The following is a 25,769-nucleotide window of genomic DNA, read 5'->3' as shown; positions in this document are numbered from 1 at the left end:
TTTATTTCAAATCGAATTTGAGGTTATGTAGTCCGATATTGTGAGATTGTCTTGGAAGTCGTAAATCTGAAGATTTGTAGTCTAAAGATTTATTTAAAATTATAATTACTTATACTCAAGTCTGACTTAATTTTTATGTAATAAAAGTAGAAATACTAACATTATCTAATTGCTTGGCAAATTGCTGCACCCAATACCCATACTACCTACAGGTAATTTACTGAGAATTTACTATTAGCGAATCAACTTGTTACTAATTAATTCGATGGAAAAGCACGCGCTAAACCTTACTTAATGTATCAGGAAAATGAATAGACCTGATTTGCCGCATAGATTTCATGTTGCAATACAGCTAGAATGTCGTCAAGGAGGAGAAAATCTAAGCGAACACTGTGCTTCGATGCTCTATGGCGGAGGAAGCAACTGGTAACTCACTCAGTTAAGAGAAAAGCCAAACAGAACCAATAATAAATTGGTTCTATTTAGATCAGCTACAAAGTAACTTTGAAAATAATTCTTATTTAAAATACTTTTCTGTTTTTATAAGAAATTTAATTACTTACGAAATACTGGTGTTTATATTTATCATTAATGTCCCAATTAATGACATGATCACAATAAACCGGCATGATTGTACGGACTGTGATAACACAACAATGAGGCAATCTTGCACCGTTTGCAATAATTGACATTATTTTAATTAACGATTTAAATTTATTTCGTAAATCGTATTTATATGGCAAAAACCAGGATTTTCGAAATCTAGGATTTTTCGACTTATTATGTACACATTGTGTATGTAGTATATCTATATCTATCTATATATTATAGGTACACCTATTTTTCAGATAACTGCTTAATGTAAATATCTGTTGACAAATATTCTAAAACAACGTTGAGTTTCATGTTTTGCTATATTAAGCCATCAATTTTATTTTGTACCTATTTGCTAAAAATATGTTTTATTTTTATTATAAAGAATAAAAAAAAAGCTTTTCACTATATAGTGTTCTTTACACTGAATTCTTAACGAAATTAAAAAGATTAGGTTTTATTTAAAAATTAAAATAACATTCATTAAGTGAAAATAAATAATGGTAAAATGTGCTACATAAACATATTTGTATCATAATATCTGAAATTTCTTCTATGTTTGTCTTATGCTGTGAGAGAACTGAGATTTTAATCTGTTTGAGAAATAATTGAAAACGTGTCACAACCCTAGCAAATCTGCATTTCAGTGCTGGCAGTCAGATTTCATCTTTTTCATTTAAGATCACTAAAATATATAAAACTAATTTATTTCATATTTTATTTCTATCTCACTTTAGTGGTAAATGAAACTGGCTAACAACAAAGGTTTTAAAACAAAGTCGCATTTGAGAATTTCGGGAATTTGTCATTAGCAAATTACAGTTATATAAATGATTTTAATTTTTGATGATGAATGATAAGACGTAGTAATTACTATGACCCGTGATACATATTCTTTAGTTTACGTAATAAAAGACAATCTAATCTCGCTAAATTAACTGGCGCAAATAAATAAAATACGCGGGTATGGCCTTGGTACAAAAATATTTTTATTGATTTTCTAATGACTATTCTATATAACATCATTTTATTTACATCATAGTAAAAAAACATCTACCTACAGTTTTACGGATCAGGTACCGTAGAAAACTTAGGCCGTCATTTTTGGCTAAGTTCTTAATAAAAAATAGAAACGCACAGATCAGAAAACTGCTTAAAATGTTAATTTTAATCAAAATTTGTGTCAAAAATGACGAAACAGTTTTTATGCCCGTATTTGCGTATTACACTTTCGAGCCACGAATTGGATGTACTTGAAAATTGTACGAAAATACGGTTTAAAATAACCTAATTCGTATACATTATGCTAAAAAGTCAGTATCATACTCAATGCCAATGTGAGATTGTTTCATGGTATGGTACGAGAACGGGTTTTTCCACTGCCACCGTGTGCACGACTGGTACTGGAACAGTTTTTACCACGGGGAGAGTTTTGATTATGGGCACCTCTTTGATGATAGGTACCTCCTTGATGACAGGTACGTGTTTGTAAATCGGTACCGTCTCGACGTGGTGGTGGTGCAGCGTGTGGACTTCATGGGGGACGTGGATTCGGATGCTGAAAAAAAAATATACTTTATGTTTTTGTACGAAGTGACTTGTGTTTTTATGCAAAAACACAAATAAATAATAACATTTTTAACATAAATCTCTAGAAAACTATTTATAGCGTGTCTTGATATGAGAAATAACAACCTTTAGAATGCTTATAATATTACTATCATATTCCTTTGACGACTGAATACAGAATATTGTTAATTAAGCTTGTTTTTATATCTTTCAATTTATAACTGGATAACTGGAAATTCCTTATTGTATTTTTATCTTGCCGGTTTATTGGATATAAAACTTTTTTTTAAAGAAAAATACATTGTATTGGGAAACCAATAACAACGAAAGGTGACCTATGTTCATTTCAAGGAATAATAATTATATTATAATTGTTTAATATAACTGCTGCATCAAAAAGAAGTCACTAATTTGACAGGAGTTTATTTTAGTCTACATTTATTATTCTAATGTGGCAATACAAGTTTACACTCCGCTATTCACTCAGCCTAGAATATCAACATAATGACAGCGATAAGAAAATGATGTATCATTTAATATGCACTCAAGTGTATCATTAGTGCTTACCGATATATCACCGTTAGGGATTTAAAATATGTATTAAAATGTGAGGTTCTAACAATAAGGATGTTACAAGACTTACACGCGTTTTGGAAAATTCTTGACTTAGTAATAATTAGGTTGAAAATTAAGCAAGCATTATACAACTAGTCTTGTTTAGGACTAACACGATTACCATTCCACGTGTTTATTTTGTTTTGTGGGCGGACGTAACGTAACGACATTATATAAATTAATCCTAACAATGTGAAAAGAAAAATAGTTCTCTATAATGTAACATTCCTGACTGATGTCTTACAAAGGAAATTATGAAATATGGTGTTTTCGAAAGTATTTCCTTTGAAACTGTGACATGACATTGAATATAGTTAGGATCCGGGACGAGACTACTAATAACATCCTATATAGCGTAGTAATGATGGTCTTGACTATTAGAGCAATGCCCCATTGCTCAGTCGCGCTCCGTCGTTTTGACGTTCGACAACACATAACAATGCAGAAATTGTATGGACTTCCGACGTACGTTAAAGTACGCCAGTGTCAATAACTATGAAAAACTTACATATTTTGTTAGCTATCAGTTACTAACTTGGTACGTAAGTAGCTGCTTAAAAAAATTATACATTAAAAGATTAATAAATGTACGACAAGTTGATCAAACTCACCGTGTGTGATGATAGCCTGGGTCGGGCTCCGGGACGGGGCTCGCGACACAAAGGCCGGTCATCAGCACAAAAGCAAACTGGAAAAAGAAGTTTTTACAAACATGATTTTTGTTACAAGCTTTTTTGTCGTCGAAAATACCTTTTATTTAACACGTGACAAAAATATCATATCCATAAACCGTTCATCGTATCGTTAAGAGCCGATTCTGGGTGTACCGTGATCAGCTTCTAAAGAGAGTGTCATGTTTATCATAACTCTGTAGTAAAAGCAGAAGTATATGAAATTTAACTTGCAAGATTTTATTAAAGACCGAAATACAGGACACGTGCGAAACTAAATAAACGTTTGTAGTACCTAAATATGTTCTAGATGGTTCCCATCTTAGAACCTTAACCTATTACAGAAAAAATAGGCTACTTTCAGATAAAACTGGTTAAAAGAAATATATGTATAAGTAAGATTTTATTATATTGGCGACTTTATGCCCCTACGTAGACTTGCTAAATCTATGGTTGTAATTTAAAATACTTTTCTGTCATAAATCAGAGCGCCACTGAGCTCAAGCCCTACCAAATACTGATGTTTTATCCAATGTCATAAAAGGGGTTTAAAGGTCAAAATGAAAGGTCAATCCTTTTTAAAATCATTTAGGTTTTAGATTTATATGATACTTTGACACGCGCTGTGAGTAGAATCTTTTATTTTTACACTGTCATAATTTTATGTGCACATATAGAAAGGTGAAATGTTTTCGCATAATATAGTATTTTTATTTATGAGCTAAAAATGGTATTTGCTATGCTTGTGATATTAATTTGAATATTTTACCAGAATTTTCATTTTTGTTTTCAAGAAGTTTTTCTAATAAATTCCATTATAGAATATATTATATAGCTGAAGATTTTTGGCCTGTTATCATATTTGAAAAATACAAGCGTTTACGGCGTTCGGTTTAAAACCCATTATTTTTCAATCCTGATAAAAACCGTCAACCAATTCTACTTATTACAAATATATTAACTGCTGATAACTTTAGGATTTCTTTTATCTCAATTTTTATTAGATAAAACATTTCGATTAATAGAGTATTTCTAAGGGTTTTCTTAATTTGTCCTTCAGTGTCATTTTCGAAGCTCAAGATATTATCAATAAAAGTAACACACTTGAGTAGAAAAAAAAACAAATATCTAAGATCCTAAGGAATATAGTTATCAAAAAAAGATTCTTTTTTAATCTAAGCATATTATATGAACAAATCAAAATTAAAATAATGTAACAAATCCTAGAATTAAAAGGTACTTTCACCATTATATCTACGTTAATTTAATATAATAATAGCATAACATAATGTAAGAATATTTTCATTAAACGTTTTCACAACGTTTGAAATGTTAAATAATTTAATGTTATTAGGTACATATATTTATCAAAAATATTTGAATACTAGTGTAGAACGCTGCACTCGATTCAATTCAAATCAGATCGCCCATGCTGCGCTAGCCGTAAACGCTGATTGAAAATTGAGATGTCTCCGAACTGTAACAGGAGCCATAAGGCGTAGCTAGATTTATATTTAGAGCACCAATTTGAAATACTGATCAAACATTTTAAACGATTTTCGAAACGATAACATTTTCTTTTTCATTTTAAGTAAATTTTATATGTGTTTTTATTAAATTTTCCAAGAAACATATTCAAAGCGTGTTACCGGTTGTATGTGGAGCAGTATTTTGTCCGACTGGCAACACATGTTATTTTGCATTCATTGTGTCGACGTATTCCGAGCACGCGGCATGGAAATTGCTTTACAAGTCTTTGATTAAAAACGAATTGATCGATTTATTAATCACTCTGTTTGGGATTAATTTATTAATTTTATATTTTCTGGTTGAAATTGATTAATTTTGTATTCTAGTACCTGTTTTGTTATTATATAAATTTTTATACCCCATATAGCGGGAAGTGTCGGGAATAAAAAAGAAGAAATTAATTATTATTCTTAATAATGCTAACATGTTCTTAAATCGGTCCTAAATAACTTTCAAGATGATTGCCAAATTTGATTCAGAAACGTCAGCGAATGACATATTTTTTTATTGAGTATTCCCGTTTTAAAAGTAACATCTAAAATCTCACCTAAATTTTTAACAAAAACCTAAAATTTTTCAGTTTCTAGTTTTTTTTCTGTATTTTTTTTCATAATTAGAAAACAACTATGTCATAATGAGAAATAGCATCATAGGGGAGAATATCCCTAATTACAGTTATTAATTAAAAAAAAATTTACACTAAACAAATGGTTATTACATTTAAAATGACAATTAAATGTCCAATAAAACAAACTACTCACAGCGATAGAATGTAACATGTTGCCCGTTTGCGTGTTACTGGTGGCCGACTCCTGCGCACAGTGTTAATATCTACCACAGTTGTGCAACGAGAACCGACACGGTTCCTGATCGCGAGGACCCACTGTGTAATCTCCACACGCCACCTGAATCACCAATACTATGTCCAGCAAAAAAAAACCTATTTGCAAGTTAAATCTGGATTGTGTGATTGATACTTATGTAATTTTGACGTTAGTCGTGGACAGTATGCTTTATCTAGAAAAAGTGGGACAATTTTCATGAGTCCATTTTCGTGTACGTAGATCTATACCTTCATAGATATATACCTTCTTGTTTTTTTTCTTTAGATGCTAATAGCTAATAGCTTACATTAAAAAAATACAGTATAATTATGTAGGTTATTTCTACATATTTTATAAAATTTTATGATTACAACAGTCCGAGAGTCGATTATAATTATGATTGTTTAATTTTAACTAATTTTAACTATATATATGCAGGTAATTTAGAAATAAAATCAATATGTCGTTGCAATCAGAAAAAAAGTAAAGTATGTTAATGGTTTTCAAATATTCTTTTGGCAAAAGTATTTTCCCAAAGCATTTCATATAATTTTGTGAAAAATAAAATAAATATTCTGTAAGCATCTAGTATAAAATATTTACAGTGGTATTTTTTCATAAATTTATTGTTATTGCGTGCGCGCATTTGCATACCCGTTCTATGTCAGTGCGTATTCCAGAAGAAAAACTGGAATGGGATGGGCTGGGCCGCGTCGACGCGTACGCTTAATTCATTCTAGACTTCACTAATGATCGGACAGTTCCAGTGTTTGTCTGTGTATTCATTTTATTGAACATGTATAACAAATTATAAAGACAACGTGAACTTAAACTATGAAGGGATCTTTTCCAGTCAACCTGTAAGTGTTTACGTATGAAGCTCATGTCATCAGTCCATTGTGAATAATTAAGCATTTCTCGGTTATCATCTAATTGACAGGTCGTGGCTAATTTTTTTCTGACATTTTTTTAACAATTTTATTTGAATATCTGTTTTGACGAAGCATGCTACTGATACGAAGCATGTAAAGATATTTCTGACAATCGTATATATTTAAAAAAATAATTCAGTTTTAATTATTTTTAATTATTTATTAATCATCAGGAGATACAAAGGATCAAAATAAATATTGACTTAAATTTCTGTGTTAACGACGAAGCATATTGCTGACAATCATGTATATTTTTTAATTTTATTAATCAAATTACATTTATTACCAGGTGGATTTACGCCTCTTAACCTACCTTTAGAAATATAGTAAATGCCACCTAATTTGTAGGCAGTGCGGCTTATTGCCGGTGTCATGACTTGGTTCACAGCGGCGTCGTGAGGAAACTCGCACAACTAATTAATGCCCCTTTTTGACAGTCTCCGGAGCGATGTTGCTTGATCACTGCCTGTTTTCTTTTCTAAGAATTCTATTTTGCAACAGTAGATGTTGACTAGACTTTTGATGAGGGTTTATATAGAAGAAACATAAAAAAAATAATTTAATGTTCAGTCGTCACTAATAATAACTATTTTAATATGAGGCATCGTAATATGATAAACTTAATCAATCTTCGTATATATATAGGAGTACGGAGAAAGTAATAGATACAAAATTAATTCGCGGGACATTCACGCGGGTAAAAGTTAGTTATTAATAATAAATTCACAAAATTAACGTTATTTCCACATATTGACGAGGAACTTATTTAATAACAAGCGTGAAAATATTATCTTCCTTTCTTTTTGAGTGTATTAATTGCTAACACTGGTATCAGATATTGTTTATGTTGCCTCAAGGCATATGACATGACTTTGAAATAACATGACTTAAGATTATCAGGGCCGGTAACGTGCTTATGACATCCGTAGTGTGTGGTGTACTTGAGCAGCGCTCAGGACTTCTTTCCTTCAGGGCGCTTACCAGTTGGCTTGCTCAATTGTATAAAAAAATGGTGGATCGAACTCTAGTATTAATAAACTTAGTTGGGAATATCCAATTATATTTATTTTCACTAATTTTAAATTTACGTTACGTTTGATTAACTCAATGCGTGAAAATTTACCTGTAATTTTTTTTTTTCACAATTAACCTGCAAATATTTTAGTTAATCATTAAAGTTTATGTAATTAGTAGTAATTATGCTCGAATAATTCGTTGCGTCAAAATTGACCTAATTTTTTAATACAAGTAAATAACTTACTAATTTTAAACATGCATTCAAATAATTATAAATATTATTATTTATCTTTCTTCGCTATCACCATCACTACAACATTCGCTATACTTTTTACAGTTGAATTCGTAATATTTAAGTGCAATATGGAATATAAATAGTAGGAAAGCGGACCTTGGGCTCCAAAGCTGAACGGCTACGTAAGAGAACGAAACGCTCGGATAAACTAGCCGCCCGCCATGGCTTCGCTCGGATAAAAATACAATAAATTATACACTTAAACTTTCCTCAGGAATCAAGTTATCTATTGGTGAAAACCTAATGGAAATTCATGCTCTAATTCTGGAGTTTATCGCGACCAAACAGACAGACGCGGCAGAGGCTTTGTTTTATATGTAAGGATACGGATGATTTAAAATGTATAAGGTCAAGGTTTATATTTTTCAACTAAAATGCAGTTTTTTTTATGTTTTTGTGTCAACAGTAACAATCGTATATTACGACTTACGACAGTATCCATCAATGTAGTAACTTTACGCTTGACCGACTGAGATATATTTTAGTATGTATGAGCTGCGCGTATTTACATGGCTACGCTGTTTTACGTATTCTATGGAATTTGTATTATACACGTGTCGTCAATAAAACGTTATGTGTCTTTTTTATGTGTGATACATTGAGGTGTTATACGAGCTACATTATTTGTTTAATTATACACGATTCCTAAGTATAGGATAAATCCATACTAATAATTGTAAGTGTGAAAGTCTGTCTGTTTCTGTTCTGTTCACGGCTAAACTGCTGGACGGCTAATCTTCTGGTCTGTTCACGGCTAAACTGCTGGACGGATTTTTATAAAATTTGGTGTACATGTAGTTGAAGTTTAAACTATAGGTTACTTTTTTTTTTTTTCAAAAATCAACCCCAAAATGACTGTAATAGTTTCTATGAAAATAATGTCTGTTCCGCGTTCGCAGAGAAACTCACAGCGCGAAATCACTGGCAAAAGTTTGTAGACCATAAATATACATTAATATAGGTACATCATGTGAGTTGCAAATATTTATTTTTCATTTGACAGTTTGGAATTGTAAATAGATAACATACAAAGTCAAGACGTGTAGCTATTTACTTACATCCGTTTACATGTTACTCTATGTAATAAATAGCTTTCCTAGAAATGTGTGTGTAAATCATTTCATTTCTGAAGCTGACGCCGTACGTGTCAAACGCTTATAAATCCCACATTCAAAGGAAAATAAAATTATCTTATAACTCATTTTATTTCGTTCGAATTGTACTGTACCTATATCAATCAAAGCGGGTTGTATAGTCTAGGAAAAAAGGAAAACCTGCCAATTTGAAAATGCACCCTACGCGGGACCAGCAGAATAGCGAATGAGCGAGCGCAATCAGGCGGATTTCCCTCGGCGACTGTCTACACGCTGGGAAGGGGATAGTGAATCTGCACTGAACTGTCTATTCTATGCTCTGTGATATTTTGTTCCTACTATCCTGTATGAATAAGTAAAGGACTGAAGGTATTTCTGAATTTGAAATTGGAATGACTTTGTAGTTCGGAATTGTTAGTATGGGATTTATTCGTAAGATTTTTTTATTAGTTGCCAGTAACTGGGAGTGAAAGAATGAAAAAACATAAAAATGTATATGAAACAAATTGGTGTAAATATGCTAATTCGTTTTATAAAAAAAATTGATCTAGTACGTCTTACTAGTGAGGTATGTATTTATTTATTTTATAAGAATATAGTGAACGTAAAGCAATATAATCAGTCTCTAACTACTAGACGTCATTGCTCTGTAATTGTTTCACTTATAAATTAAATATTGTAAAATTGTCTTGTTTATTATTTTTATCGGAAGTTAGTCTTACTTAAGGATATTTTTACTACACTTTGCAAATAACACGGCAAGAATTTTAACATAGCAATGTCTTCGTTTGTTTCTCATAAATTTATTGCACAAAGTATGTACATAAATGAAAATTAATACAAGTCACATGTACGATGCGGACTTATCCCTTTATATCCTAGTTTTATATACACATGCTCTACTCTTCTTTATTTATAACTAAAGTAACTCTAATCTCGTTCCTAAGCCATACATTAGCTAAACATCTAATTACACACACATCTATCATTATACCTTATAAGTATGTCTATAGAAACTGTACAAAATCCCGCAAGAAGTTTGTAAGTCCTCTGAGGCGATCCCGTGTGCAGCTTACGTCTGTAATCCCTCACAGGTCACTCAAGTGACGTCACCTGTCTTTGGAGATATTTTTTTCTCTCTCGGCCATATTAACTTTGCTTGTGTATGTGTTGTGGTGTTTCTTCGCGATTTGTATAGTTTTTAGCATCTTGTTTTAGAACAAAATGTGTTTTGTTGATCCTATTTACCCATTGACGAATAATATTAAAAAAAAATCATTCTACATTGAATGATACAAATATTTCACACAATTTCACACTAAATGTGTAAATACTTATTCATTATTATGGAACTAAAATATTGCAACATTTTAGATTTTAATAAATCAATTTTTAGTTTGTCACTAACTATTCTGGATACACGTCAGGATATCAGCGGACATTCATCTCCCGCGCTTTTTGACAGCTCACTGCAGCTGCCATGTTGGATCTACGTGATTTAAAAATACATTTTTATGATTGGATTGAATTAAAAAAGTTATAATATTTTTGCAATATAATAAAAAAATGTAAAAAATTATGGAATCTATAATTAGATCAGTAAAAACCACATAAAGTTGACTTGTTTTAGTATTATGTAAGAGAGAAATGCAATACTTTCCTGCGTTTAGTATGATCGAGTTTCATCGAGATCTAATTTAACCTAAGTCATTCGTTTGCAACACTGTAGTCTAAAACTATAATTAAACTTTAAAGTTAATAACAATTAGGATTTTTTTTGCAAGTGTTATCTTTGTTAAAAAATTAAAATAAAATACCTACCAAACATTTGGTATATGTAAGTAAAATTTCAGCACACATTCACTGCATTACTTGGCCTGTGAATGGATTAGAAATGATTGAATGAACAGAATGAATGAATAGACATAGATTTTTATTGGCTTTGCAATCAAAGTTTGCTTTATTCAATTTCCCCAGGTAGGTTCAGCACGATTTCATAAAATAGCCGTTTGATAATCACAAAATAATTAGAAAAAGTATTTACCTTTCCTATTATTATATTTTTACGTATGAAATACAATATCGAAAGTATATAAATCTACATATTTCTTTTTATTTGGAAAACCTACCATACTTTCCTCAATCAGCTCGAGTGATCTAACAAATATCTAGGACAACATTTTCAGGTTTTCGCATATGATATCGATTTTCGTATATGTACAATAATATATTATTTAACATATACTCTAGTATATAACACATACTATATAACTATATTGTTAAACTTAGAAGTTTAACATTATAACGGTTAGAATGTTTACATTATACGAGGATAATTAAGTATGCCACAACATAAAATAACAACAATACACATAGTAAATCCTATAATATTATAAAAGCGAAAGTTTGCGAGGATGTATGTGTATATACATATATTTGTTACCTTTCCCGCAAAATGTACTGAACGGATTGTAATTAAATCTGGTACACGGGTAGAATATAACCTGGAATAACACATAGGGCAATGTTTATCTCGAAATTCCCCGAGCGAAACCCCGGGGTGAGGTAGTCGTAAATAAATCTAAATACTTCTACAAATACCTATATTAATTATAATTATCTAACAGACACGTCACTGTCACTGTTTCTAAATAATACTACTCACGATGTGCTTAGAAATCTACTTAACATATCATATATGCCAAGCCTCTTATTATATAGCACCTATTCGCGTTGAAGTACCTTTTGATTAACATTATTACAGGCCTTTCAGCCTGGCATGCACACATCAGCTGCAACAGACTCCCGCCATTAACATATTATAATTTTGGCGGCAAGCGCACTGTATGTAGCGCTTCATATTAACATTATGTGTTCAGTAACTTTTTTAGCCCGATGAGAGTCGAGTCGAGGGCAAGTAAACCTGATCAACCTCTGTTAGGAGGCTTGTATATGCAGAGAATAATAATAATGAGATGAAGAAATCTGGAATCGAACTATTTATCGTTATTATTTTCAAAATTAAGTGTATAACAAATCTATTTGTAAACACATAGTTTAGTTTTATGCCTCCAGTCGGTGCCATACATTACTATTAATTTTATTATGTATTTTTTTGTGTCATGAATCTTGACGTCATGGTTATAACCTTTTTGGCGTCGTAAATTTGTGATTTGAATGAGATTTTATATTTACTTTTCGTTATCATTAAAATCATCATATTAGTTATTCTCAACTAATGCAGGATGCAGCTTGTGCTTTTATATATAATACTTCATCTACTATATCAAGGTAATATAATCACATAGTATGCGGTGAAGCGGAGGTTCGGCGTTAGGTAATTTGATATTAGACACGCAGTTGACATGTGACGTGACTGCACTGTGCTCACGTGACGAGCCTTCCGTGCGCATCGATTTTCGGTTGTACATTTTTATTTGCCTTTGTTTAATATAAACTTAGATTATTTTTTAAAATAATGATGCAGGTTGGTTAACACAAGAACTAAATAAAAATTAAAACAAGTACCTTTTCGGCGATCCTAATTATTTTATTTATCAAATAACAATAAACGGACACCTATCCGGAAAAATATAAAAATCAAAAAACACATCGTTTTAATTCCGCTCCGTTCCTTAACGACTCCAATGAGCGTTTTCGTTCGTTCATTCGTTCAGTAAAGCCCCACTTGAATTTTTCTTCGCCATCTTAATTTGTACGTGACTCTGAGAGTTAATTAGTGCAATTACGAGATCCAGTCGGTTTTTTGTGCTAGTTATACTCTCGTATTCAGGGGTAGCCATTGTGGAAAATTAAATTAACTCTAAAATAGTGGGCTTAGGGCTGGCAATGGTGAAAATAAAGGAGTGTTATCTGAAGTGACTTTTGTTGCACTCGCTGTCCGATCAATAATTCGCTTTGTTCATTTCTCTAACGCTTGTGATTTTACTTCGGGTTGTTTGTTATTTATGCTATTTCCTTTCATACCTTCTCTGAGAGAGTGACTACCGAATAAATACGTGTGTTAGGAATCAATTTTAGTTTTCTCCATTAGCAATAGAGGAAGGACTGTGATGGCTTGTGTTTCTTAATTCTTATGTTTTCTGTGAATCCTAAGTTATAGGTATAGACAACACTTTTCAAACTTATTTGTCATATTAGTTGATTTTGTAGTTGCGATACACTAGTTGCCATTACAGTAAATAATAATCAAACAAATGTCAGAATATCAATTGAGCAAAATATATTTAATCCGAAACTTGGTGAAATTTTTGAACTTGCTCTTTCAGGAAATGAAACAAAAAAATCCAACGCCCTGAGGCTTCAATAAACAAACCAATCGCGTGCAGGATTGCAATTATTACAGCCCATAGGACTTGAACTGCTGTTAATTTTCTGGTATTCAGTTATCGCACCGTTCCGCATACTCTTCTGGTTGCGCCATTTTGTTGTTTCTGAGAAACCTATTGCACAAGGAAAGAACATTTAATTCATATATATCGGATTTATCGCTATAATCATAGTTCGTTTTTCTATGATGCTGTTGCCAGTTCACTAAAATTGATTCGACGAAGATTTTATTTGTCCTCATACTTTTCAAAAGTTAAATTCCTAATCTAGATACGACTAATTATGGTGAAAGAAAAGAAGTATTTAAATCAAATCTTATTTTATTGATTTTGCATACAGGAGCATTAGCGATAGCTATTTTTGAATTTAGAATTAAACTAAATTCTTTTAAAACTGATGTCAGAGTCAGCCAACTGCACAGAGAACTGCATTTCAATAAAAAGTTTTCCAGGCAGAGTGGCGTGCGCATATGCAATTATAATGCATCACACTCGCGGCGATTACCTATTCAGGTTAATTTTCCCACTTCTGGAATAGAGCCTTCAGTTTAAAGGATTTTATTTCTGTCAATTTTGTTCTTAATATTCTTTCTACATATTCAAATATTTAATTAGATGATTTTTTTTATTCGAATAGGAATCGAATTGAGTCTTTAAATTCGATGGATAGTAATAAAACTAGATAGATCGACAGTATAGTATATCAAACTATGTTACGTGTTTGTTCACTAAGTACCAGACCTGACTTCCTAATCCATTTTGAAAGGACTTTTTAATTTAAACTATGTAAATTACAATTACATTTAATTATTAATATACCTACCTGATATTATAGTGTTTATATTTAATTGTAGACATAAAAACCCTCATTATTTTTTACTTTGTTTCAGGTATGGTGGCAGAAAATACTCCTAAATTTGACCAAGAAGACCCGTTTAAAAGAAATGGTTTTTATAATTATTACTTTCCTTGGACGAGAAGAAACGTAAAGATAACAAATAAAGGGAAACTCATTAAAATGCGCCCTTAAATTATACTACTTGAGAGCAAAGACAGCAGAGGTTAATAAAATGTATAATTACTTGTTGAGGCCAAGCACATTGTAGACATAAAGAGGGTATTCATTGTATAACTTGCAATTAACGTAACGTATCTCAACGCGAAACAAATTGCTTAAAATTCTCGTGATGTTTATTGCGACAATGTTAAATAAAAGACATACACTTTATTGGCGGTATTACAGTTATATCTTGTGCCTAAGAGCGGTGAAAACCGAAGCTTACCTCTCCGGAAGCTAAAAGCCAATTCCGAAACTATTAAAAAACGTATGTGGCGATAAATGGTAAGCGAATTTATAGCGTAGCAGTGTACATTAGAGTTTTATTTCCAATGGCGATGATAGGCTATATATGCCCCTGTATGAGATATCCCAACACGAAGACATCTTTGATGTTGCACCCTCTCGCCTCGGGCGTCAAAGGCTCTTTCATAGATAAAGTGCATTTCGATATTAGAAGTTTGGAACTATTTCCAAGTAAAAATGTATGGAATTGTTTTCTTCTACCTATGTACGTTTGAGTTTGAAATCGGATTTTAGTGTGCATTTAAATATTGCTAGTGCTAAAAAAGAAAAAAACGCCGATTTATTTTTCAATTGCACAAGTTTGAACAGGTTGACGAAGTGGCCTATTAGGTTAGGTTATTTTTAACCTACTCGTATGATTATTAAACAATTCCCATCCTAGTTCCCGGATATAAACTGTGTATTTGCTCATTCGGCCTTTGTTCCCGAAATATCTACGTACACATCCAGACCTTGTTTTACAATATTGGAACTCGAAACCGATTAAAGTTTCAAGATGTTGATCTCAATGGCATATTGTTAACAAATTATTCGGCAATCACAACCAGAACATTGCGCAGATAGGAGGAATGTAATATAACAAGAAAATTGACCTTAGAATAGGGTTGCCATTTATATTATATTAATAGTCAAATGTATTATTTTGCCATAAAAGTGGATAAGTTATTGTTTATGCAGGTCTTGCACACATGTAATATCACGCTAATAAAAAGCCATACACACTAATTATAATCTTAAATATTCCGCTGGTATTTTATTATGTCACAAATTTCTGATGGTTTTGAAACCTAAAAATATTTAGGATGGCATGAAATTCCTTTTACGCCAAAAACTCAAATCGTATCATTTTGATTGTATTAACTTATAGATCGATTCATGGTTGAATGAAATCGTTATCCTACTAATAATATAAAGTTTGTGAGGATGTATCTATGTATGTGTGTATGTTTGTTGCTCTTTCAGTTCAAAATCTACTGAACAGATTGTAATGAAATTTAGTACACGGTTAGAATATAACCTGAAATAACATATAAGATACGTTTTATCCCGAAATTCCCACGGGAACGCAGCTAGTTTGTTATGAATTTCAACTTGATCCCTTAACGTTTCGAGAAGCGTTTCTGAGAAAAAGGTTTTTTACAGATAAACAGACAGATAGTCGAACAGATAGATAGACGAAAAGACTGACAAGGAAGCGGTCCTGTAAGGTTCGGTTCCGTTGAAGTCGAGTCGAGTTGAGGTGTTTTCTAGGTCTGTGTGAACCCTAGCCCAAAAGACGACTAAAGCCCGACGTTGGTAGCCCTGGCTGTAAACTGTGAAGGCCCTCCGAAGGTCTGAAGCCAAGAACTAGTTTACCATACTGTGATTACTCTGGGGACTTTACACAAATGTTAAAATGGATTCCAACTTCTACGCACTATGTTATTGATTTGGTTATGTTTGTTTGTTGTAACGTTAATCCGTTGTGTAATAACGTTATTTACGATTTAACGTCCGTTATTAGTGTTTCCGTTGCTTGTAGAAATAAATTGGTTAGATATTGCAACCGAAACATGTGTTTGATTTATTGGAATTCACGTATTGGCTGAATAGTTTTAGACATACGAAATGGCTTTTGAAATGTCGAATGCACTGACCTAAACTTGTCGTTCAATTAGTATTGCGAACTTGTATGTTCATATATAATGTAACGCTGCTTGTACGCATTGTTGTACACATAATATTGGTTATACTAGCTGCTCCCCGGGGCTGGTTTCTGTAGGAATTTTAAAAATATTCTTACTTTCGTGTAACTTCTTCTATTCGAGCTTTGTTAACACAATTTGCTTAACTCTGCAACTCAACTCTTAGGCGTAAATAATTATATATAACTATACATGAGTCAGATTGGTATACAAACTCATGTGACATAATGATAAAAAAAAACTCATGTAACAAATAGTAAGATTCGAACCTGGAACCTTTCAACAATATAACTAATGTATATATGTATTGGCCGCATATTCGGGCCTCTGTTGTATAAATAGCTACATTGACCATAAAACTTCTCAAATGTTGAATTCTGAATCGGGAACGACAAACCTGTATTAACACAACAAATATATAAATCGAAGCCAACAAAGCCTCGGGAACAAATACGATAAATCTAGCGAGTATTGAAATCTCGATTTCGTCCCGCGAAAATCGGATTATATGATTATTTTGTAAACTCATCTCTTGTTATCGTGCATTGTTACGATGTCTTTATCTTATACGTAGGTATACCATATTTTCCTTCGTGCCGGATTAACAAATGTATACTTTAGCTATAAATATATTATCCCATAGGATCAGATCTAGCGGTCCGATTTAACTAAAGAAAGTAAAATCGGTGGCAGATCTCTACCTACATACTTAATAAAATATTTTTTATTTTTATCCGAAATGTTGTTATAGAAATTTATTGTTATAAAACATAGTTAAAAGTTGAAATATTTCGTTATATGCGAATAAATTACATGCCGTATTGACAAGTAGAAATTGAGTTTTCGCGCCATTGCTCGAATCAAAACTTTTCGCGTTCATATATTGCTGCCCTGTTAGGGTGCGTCCACGAAAACCACAAATTTATTATATAAAGTTTATAAGTATAAGGTTATCATCATGATCATAGTTACTTTTTCATTAATTCACAATTAAAATCACTGAAAGTTACTGCAACTAAAATTACAAGTGACCTAAAAATCTATACTGTTTCAAATTCAATTAATCCATTATTTACAAATTATCTATATTTTCACTTTGAATTGAATAATAATCCGCTAACAACAAAAGTATAGTCGAGTGTAGATAAATTTGATCCGACTGTTACTAACTTCTGGTAAGTTAGTGTGATCACAGTTGTGCGTTATTGTTGTATCGACTATACATCTACACCAACTCGTATGGGATATTGCGATTATACACTTATCCTGTGCCGGCACCAACCGAGCCCAATGTGGACGAGTGTTTAGACAAAAAAGGGAATACAGTACAATTTTTATTTGCAAGCTATTTCCAATGAAACTCTAACTCGCTTAATGCGGTGTGTTGTAACGAGTTGGTTATTTCCGCTCGGAATTGGTTCCGTACCAATTCAATTGAATTCCGTAGCATATATTGTTGTTTTATATGTTTTATTTCTCTTCATTACTTCCATTATGCTTATGTGGAACTCTGCGTTGTTTGGACTTATATATTTAATTGAAAATACTAGCCTGGCTACACCTACTGAAATTCATTGCAAACTCGCCGCTACATACATGGAGTGGACTAACTTAAAATGCCATCGACTGAACTAAACTTTCTTTAAAAAAATAATAGCGTTTTTTTATGAAAATTAAGAAAATACTCGTTAATTGTGTTCGTCGCGAACTTAGGCCTCGCGTACACAACAATTTTTTGATGAGTTTTTACAAAATTGTGCATATATCAAAAACGATTTAATCTATTTAGATGTCCCACGAACTTAAAAATTCAATTGTCAGAACCTACATACCTTCTAAATTTCATCAAAATCAGACCAGTAGTTCGAAAGTCATCGCGTTACAAACATACATACATACAAAAAATGTATTTTTGCTCCAAGTTGAATTGTAGACCTCGTTCTCGTTCATGGGGTAGACAGAACCAAGAGTCGTCAAAACCTAAAGCCACGTATAACCGGATAAATTTCTTGGTATTGACTACAAATACATTAGTAGGAATATAATTATTTCGTCTTCACATTTTGAAATGCTATGTTATGTTCATGTATCACGAACATGCGCTATAAAGTTATAAAATAGTTGCCAGTCTTGTTAGATAAGATAATTTATCGTACCAGTTTAATTAAGCCAACATAATCTGTACTAAGCGCTTAATAAATTCACTAACTCATGAAATTAGCTCAATCTTGATTAAGTGGTATAGTTATTAAGGAAATTAACGCCTTCTAAATACTGAACGTTACAGACATATTGTGATTAGAAAATGTTCTTAATAGACAAGTTAAATTGAAGTCATTTGTAGTAGGTAACTTTGTTCTAAGTTTTCGTGAATTTTGGAAACAATGATGTAGTCCTAAAGTTAATTACAAAAAAAAAATAGAGTTATTGATTAAAACCGCGTGGACTCGTAGTAAATAATTTTAAACGCCGCATTGTAATTTTGTACGACGTATTTTTTTTTATAAAATTAGACTAGCAAACTGAAAATGGAAATATAAGAATTATGTGTACTTACAAACTCCTAATAAACTCTTCATTATCAACAGCAGTCCTATATCCTATATCCCACTGCTGGGTCACACCTTCATGCCCCTTCATTCACCTCTATCCCGTGCGGTTCGAAAACAAATTCGATCCGACTTTCTCAGGTGGACTACTTAATAACTATTTCTGACTATTTAATAACTATATAAATTTAAATATACAACAGAATTACCCAATACTCTCAAGATTGGGATCCTAATTTAACTGTCGTCTCGACTTTCGATGTAAGTTCTGCCGTGACCTGACAGAGTGCAGATTCTGCCGTTCATTTGAATGAAATAGATTTTGGCGTTTGAATCATACATTACGTGATTTTGATTTTGCAACATTACTACTTCTCATCTCATTCTTCTTTGCGTATCGATAATATAATTTAAGATGTTATATCTACCTTCCAAACTTGAAGCATGTATGTCTATGTTCATAATAGAGCCATAATCCAAAAAGCTTTGACAGCTGATAGACAACAACAGCATACCCAAAAAGTAACGTTATCCATGTTAGCCAGAAAATCACTTTTCGGTACCAAATCAAATCGGTTTTTGGGCGTCACAGCCTCGGACGAAACCAATGCAATGAGTGGGATGTATTTGTTACTCATAAGAAATCGATATGTTTACCTAGCCACACGAGCACCTCATAAATCACACAAAAATGTATCCCCACGGCAGATTAAGTGATTCGCGAGAGTTCTCTCGAAACAGGGTCCATTAAAGTAAAGCCCATCAAAGGAAACGGTAATGTGTTTAACCGTTCGCATGGCGGCCATGTTTGACTTAGTTGTGTATTTTGAGCTCCGAAATATGTTTTCTGTAAAATTATTTAAATGTGGATCCTTACGCTCATTAATGGACATGATATTTAATTTAGGAAAATATGTCCTTTTTACCTTTATTACCCTTTAGGTATTAAAGTCAATCGACCTGTCGGCCTGGGTCCTACGCATTAGCTGTCATGGTTTATACTGAAAACCTACAAAATTGTGATCGGCTCCATTCGTCGTATCGCCGCCGTTTAAACCAAATGTTGTTCGAAAAATCAATTTTTGGTGTTACAGGAAAATAAAAACACATATTGAGTATACATGTATGTATATGTGAGTATATAGATAGCTTAGGTATATATCTATATACCTAGGTAGGCTATCTATATATACCATCGCTCCTTAGGTCATCGATGTACCCATACCTAGCTTCTTGGCTATGTATTAATATTAAAATTGCAATGGGCCCATTGCAATTTTAATTAATTAATTTTTATGTTATAATAATCATAATATTATATTAATAAATTTTAATTAATTGCAATTTTAAAAGGGGTTGCAGCAATAGCGGTCGTCGTTTATATAAAAAGGCGTACATACTTTGCATTTTTTGTGTGAGTTCAGTTTATATTTTTCGATTTTTCGTGCAGTGATTGAGTAGGAGAGTACTTGATCAGAAATATAACAATAATTTCATGAGAGTAAAAAAAATCATAACATGACAGAAAACTTCGGTTTGTTTTTTAAAAGCCGCAAAACATATTCACAAAATTGCAAGCACACAAGAGCTTTAAATAAAATATGCAATTGAAATTGGGAATATCACGGACCACTCTCGTGTGCAATATGTCTGCTTTATGAGTGCAATTGACCTTTTTACCTATTTCACTTCGTGTGCTCGCTGAATTCCAATATTTGTATATATTTTTTATTATTTTTACTAAATACAGTACTTTTTTATTATTTTCACTAAAGCAAATCAACTTGTTTTATGCCAACAATCATGCCAGGATCAATTCTTAGCTCTTAACTTTTAATTTATTTTTCTGGAAATAACACTGGCTGAAAGTCGATATTATTGATTTTTTTAAACTGGTAGAAAAAAGTCTTATCTTGAGTCTAATGTTTGTTTGTTCTCGCTCGGCCAATATCACTTATTAAGGTTATATTAGAAGGGCTACTTAATCCTAACAATTATTTTAGATCTAGTCTAGTCGTCGTTGTCTCGGGAACACGGCTAATTTGCTCTAATGCCCCTACCCTTGTCTGCATTAACCATTAACTTGTGACATGTTTAATTCGCTAAGTGCTGTGGTCAGTTGGACGATCTGGGTGGTGGGATTGTAAGCGTATTAAAAATATATAATACATTTTATAAGCGCAACGACATCTTAATTTTAATTTAATTTTAATACAATTAATATTACTAACTTTAAGTCCTATGAACGTACACGGATTGTATATTGACTGAAATAAGTTCCTTCACTATTTAAAAGTGCAAAAATATTTATTTCAGATTTCATTTAATACTTACTACACTTCAGGAATGAGCTTCCATTGAAATTTAAAAAATGATACAAAACTAATATTATTACTTTTGAAGACCAATTTAACAAATGGAATCAATATAGTAATTATTTCTTATTATTAATGTAGACTGTTAACTCCAAGTAAATACTGTACAATCTACGCGTTATTGACATCGAAGAGAAATGAAACCTGAAACCATCCAGCGGGCTAGCACTGAGCACCAAGGAAGTCGCCCAAAACCTAATTTTGATTATTGTACGGTACAACAACAAATACGTAATCCTGCCTGTATTCATTGAAAACTCGTCGCTATTACCATTACATAGAGGTCCTCTGAAGGAGGTAACTTCACTTGATGTTGGCTATATGCCGATCTATTTCAAAGTGCAATGACGCCATCAGTGAGACCACGCCCTGAAACGGATCGCAGAAATGACCAAAATGTATTACCCTATTAAGTAGACCACCTTTGTTTAAGTAAATCTGGGTTTGACTCGAGTTTAAATTATTTATTCGGGTGTAAAGGGTAGCAATAGATATCCTTGAAAATCAGAATATTGTTGTACAAGATTGGGCCAAAGCCATTGACTTGCTATTTCCTTATGTTTATTTAATTTTGTTGGGGATTCTCCGAGTGGTCGGAACTTATATAATACATGTCGATTGAAAATGATTTAGGGTTTCATCATCGAACCCTTGTGAATAAATGTAAAACCCGCTTAACCAGTTAAATATTTACTGTCAAGTTTTATAATGTTGCCCTCGCCATTCATAAATATTAGGTACATGCCTGTTGAGACTACATGTACTTTTATTATAACCACCTATATTATGTACAGAGATATTGCAACAACTACTTTTTATATTTAATAACAATTTTCATTCGATTTTATTGTAAAGCTTTCTTTTGAGAACGTAACGTAATAGTACGTGAAAGTAACCAAATTTTTTCAGGATGACATTTTGCTAAAGTTACGTTCCGGTACGTCAAAACCAGCGCGGGGCCCTTTGTGCAACCTATTTATTCTATGTGAAAGTGTCAAATTTTTTTCAGGATCACATTTGTAAATGCGATGTTCAGCCAGCAACTTCGTGTTATTCGAGTTAATTTTAAAAAGTTACCACACAGCTGTCGAAAATTTCCCGACGCAAGTATCTTATGCGATGTCGTCTATTATTCACGTCGTCTAGAAGAGCACAAACTAGTAAACTAGATAAGTTTTAAAAGGACTAAGTTAGATGAATCTTGACTGCATAATGACACAGATTAAAAGTTGTTGATTGTGAAATTCAAAGAGTTTTTTGATGGCGGATGTCGGGGTATTAATGTAAGCCTGGCTGATGGGCATTATGGTTTTAATCGTTGCACGACTGCGCATTTATATAGTCTGTGGAGTACATCAAAGAGGTATGCATTTTATAACCCTCTTATTCAAGAAAAAGTTAAAGCTGATTTATGTTAAACTATGTTTAGTCGCTATTTAACAAACGAGACAAAACATATTTTAGCATAAAGAATGCTATAGCTTTTTATGAATAAGGGAAGTATACATCTATGATTTAATACTTTAGTGTAGATTTTTTAATCAATCCATCTTTTCTTTACCCCGGTGTTGCTTGTCAATCGTTCTTATATTATCTCTCTATTTTAACATTATGTAATGTCGTCCTATTCTTTACAATTATATATTTATACAAAATGTGTGAATTTGTATTCAAACCATAAAACATAAAACATTTATACAAAAATCAAATTGTTGTAAAAAAAACTATAAATAAAAATAATCTTCCAACGCGCCACAGGGAGGCAACGTGCCCATGACACTAGCAGCGTTTGCGAGACTTACACTTTAGAATTTGACTTAAAACTATTTTGTTAATTACGATCTAATTTAAAAATACATGTCTATGTCTAATAGATGCTCAAAGCAACTAACTCGGACTGACTTGTACTGAATATAAAACAATACTTGGTACTTTGAAACACCCATATAGTAGCTGTATATTAGGGTAGGGCGCTGTTGCGTGACTGACCAGGGCGCTGTATGTAAAGGGGCGCCGCATTCGTATTTTTTGCTACTTTATATTAAACCCTTATATCACTCCGACTGAAGTAAATAACCACTGGACCGATCTGGGACAGTTCGATTTGCAAACAAAATTACACAGTTTGGTGGTCTCGTATAAATGTCGCCCAGGATGCATGTCGTGCTAAAACCACCACTGCATACTAATAGAAGGGGTCATACAAAGGGTGTAATTAACACAAGCTGCCCCGTATCAATAACAGATTACCACGTAAAAGCTAATGGCCTAATGGCCTGTGTCCAGTAATTGACCAATAAATTGTGCCCGATGTCAAATACTATTATAGCACCACTATTGATCTTCATAATCTCCAAGTAAGTGCTGTTGAATTTGGGATTGAATTTAGAAAAATCGGGTAAGTGCGTAGTCGGAATTACGCATCAAGGGTTCCATAAAATTCGCTTTTTTATAATTATTAATACTTTACTTTTATTTTTACAAAAACCATGATTCAACGGCAAGTACCATATATTATATGTACAAGTTTTGATACCTTTGTAAAATTGAAAAATATATAATACAAAATTGTTTTATATTAATGTAATCGAGATTTGATTTTTTCACTGCTGTAAGAAATCTGAGTAACTATTCGATTTTCAACTTGAAACCTCAAAGCGATCCTGAGAATCAAGCCTCTTGTCAAGAGTAACACACATACAACGAAGAGATTATATAATGATATGTTTATAAATTTGACATACACGAGAATGAGGATTCCGTGGTCATTCTAAAAAATAACCTTTAAATTTTGAAATTCGTCTCTGATTTTATTTTCTGGAACCTCATTGCAAATGCCGTCCTTGCTCGTTGAATCTTAGTCGCTTCGTACGACATCCATTGAAGCTTATGCAGTGCTCCTAGGGCGGGAATAACCCTCACGGGTACTATACTATACTTAAAGTACCACATGATTATTCGGATGTGGTTCAGGTTAACTAGGTGGTAATTACTAATCAAAAACACTACTAAACACTATGATATTTACTACAATACTCGTATTTATTTTTACATCTGTTTTCCATATTACTACAACTAACTATAACAATAACTAAAAATAAAATCAAATGTATCCTCCACCGAGCTTTGATATATTATATAATGTCTTTTAACCTAACTTTTAATTCTTACAATGGTTTTAATTATAAACAGGAACTGTACGTAAAAAAATTGTTTGCTTAGCATTTTGTTGCTTTGTGGAACTATGTTTGTTTCACAGTCTGGCTCATAACTTTTGTTATATATCTGTTTACATTGATTGTAACCTGTTGTGTATTTTTGTTTTCAGGTACGCAATCTACACATAACGTCACAGCTTTAGTATACAAAATGAGCAAATACAAGACCAGAGAGAGTTCAGCTGTAGGGTAACCAAATTTGAGTGTTCCAGTTCTTGCTTTCTCTAACTGTCCTTCAATAGAGTAAATTGCGCCCTAACAGAGTCCCATCACGTCGTAGACATAGCCAACTCATTGGGCGCTGAAAGGGCATCTCGGTGACATTGTAACTGGCTGGTGTGAACTTCAGCACTGTTCAATATGTAATTAAAAAAAAAATAGAAAGTTGAGAATATAATGAAAACCAATAATGAAATGTCATATTATGACTTGACATTTTCTTAATTTCAAATAGTGATGCAGACTGACAGATAAAAAAAGGTTTACAAAAGTGTTTTGGCTTGTAATAGAGTCCTCCACTAAAGTTCTCACAATTATTTTCTTTAATATCTCATATGTATAGCATAATAGACATAGCCCACTTACAATTTTAATATGTATAGTTAGATATTTTGTTATGTTTAGTAGGGATTTAGTTGTCAAGAGCAAACTGTGTCGCGGCGCAGGTAAATAAGCAGCTTTGAGATATTACAAATGTCAGGAGTTTACGAGATCTGACTAAATTGTGCGAAACTAACAACATATTCTTCGCTAAAAGCTCCCGTAGGAATTTAGAGTTTACTCGAGTCAAAAATTTAGAATTATTCTTTTTATAAATTTATACAACAATGCCATTTCTGTTTATTTTTATGGAATAATCATAAGTTTGTACATACCATTTGTACATAATTGTATGTAAAAATGTGCAATCATTGCAAAATGTAATAAATAAAATATCATTTCCTATTTGCATACAGTAAAAAAAGTAAGTCATACAACAATATATAACGTTTAAAAAACTACAAAATAACGTTTTCGATGTAAGAATTATCGACAAAATCGCTATGGTCTTTTAACTTTTCACTTTAATAAACAAATGACAATATTATG

At 32.3% G+C, this 25,769-nt stretch overlaps 2 protein-coding genes and 1 long non-coding RNA gene across 6 annotated transcripts in view; 2 read left to right on the top strand and 1 right to left on the bottom strand.

The window, feature by feature from the left end:
• Positions 1–25,769, top strand: part of Sema1a (Semaphorin 1a) — a 318,087-nt gene that overhangs the window by 42,353 nt on the left and 249,965 nt on the right. The gene's annotated exons all lie outside the window — the stretch shown is intronic.
• LOC128677780 (uncharacterized) lies at positions 1,560–5,880 on the bottom strand. Its single transcript, XM_053758871.1, has 3 exons — positions 5,741–5,880; positions 3,390–3,466; positions 1,560–2,152 (listed from the first exon to the last, which is right to left on the bottom strand). Exons 1-3 carry the CDS (start codon positions 5,756–5,758, stop codon positions 1,921–1,923), a joined length of 327 nt encoding a protein of 108 aa, XP_053614846.1. The 5' UTR covers positions 5,759–5,880; the 3' UTR covers positions 1,560–1,920.
• LOC135309892 (uncharacterized) lies at positions 6,534–25,236 on the top strand. Of its 2 annotated transcripts, XR_010370141.1 has the most exons (4): positions 6,534–6,663; positions 14,381–14,551; positions 22,472–22,825; positions 24,791–25,236. It is a non-coding gene; the product is annotated as an uncharacterized LOC135309892 (long non-coding RNA). The 2 variants fall into 2 exon arrangements; XR_010370142.1 differs by lacking the exon at positions 22,472–22,825.

The sequence above is a fragment of the Plodia interpunctella genome, chromosome 18 (genome assembly GCF_027563975.2).
Source record: "Plodia interpunctella isolate USDA-ARS_2022_Savannah chromosome 18, ilPloInte3.2, whole genome shotgun sequence".
Taxonomy (NCBI): domain Eukaryota; kingdom Metazoa; phylum Arthropoda; class Insecta; order Lepidoptera; family Pyralidae; genus Plodia; species Plodia interpunctella.
This window is presented reverse-complemented; position numbering and strand designations above follow the sequence as displayed.

Bases quoted from the DNA above. Each gene is read 5' to 3' on its own strand.
- LOC128677780 (XM_053758871.1), bottom strand. The intron at 2,153-3,389 runs GTGAGTTTGATC...TTTTTTTTTCAG, and splicing joins CCAGGCTATCATCACACACG to CATCCGAATCCACGTCCCCC.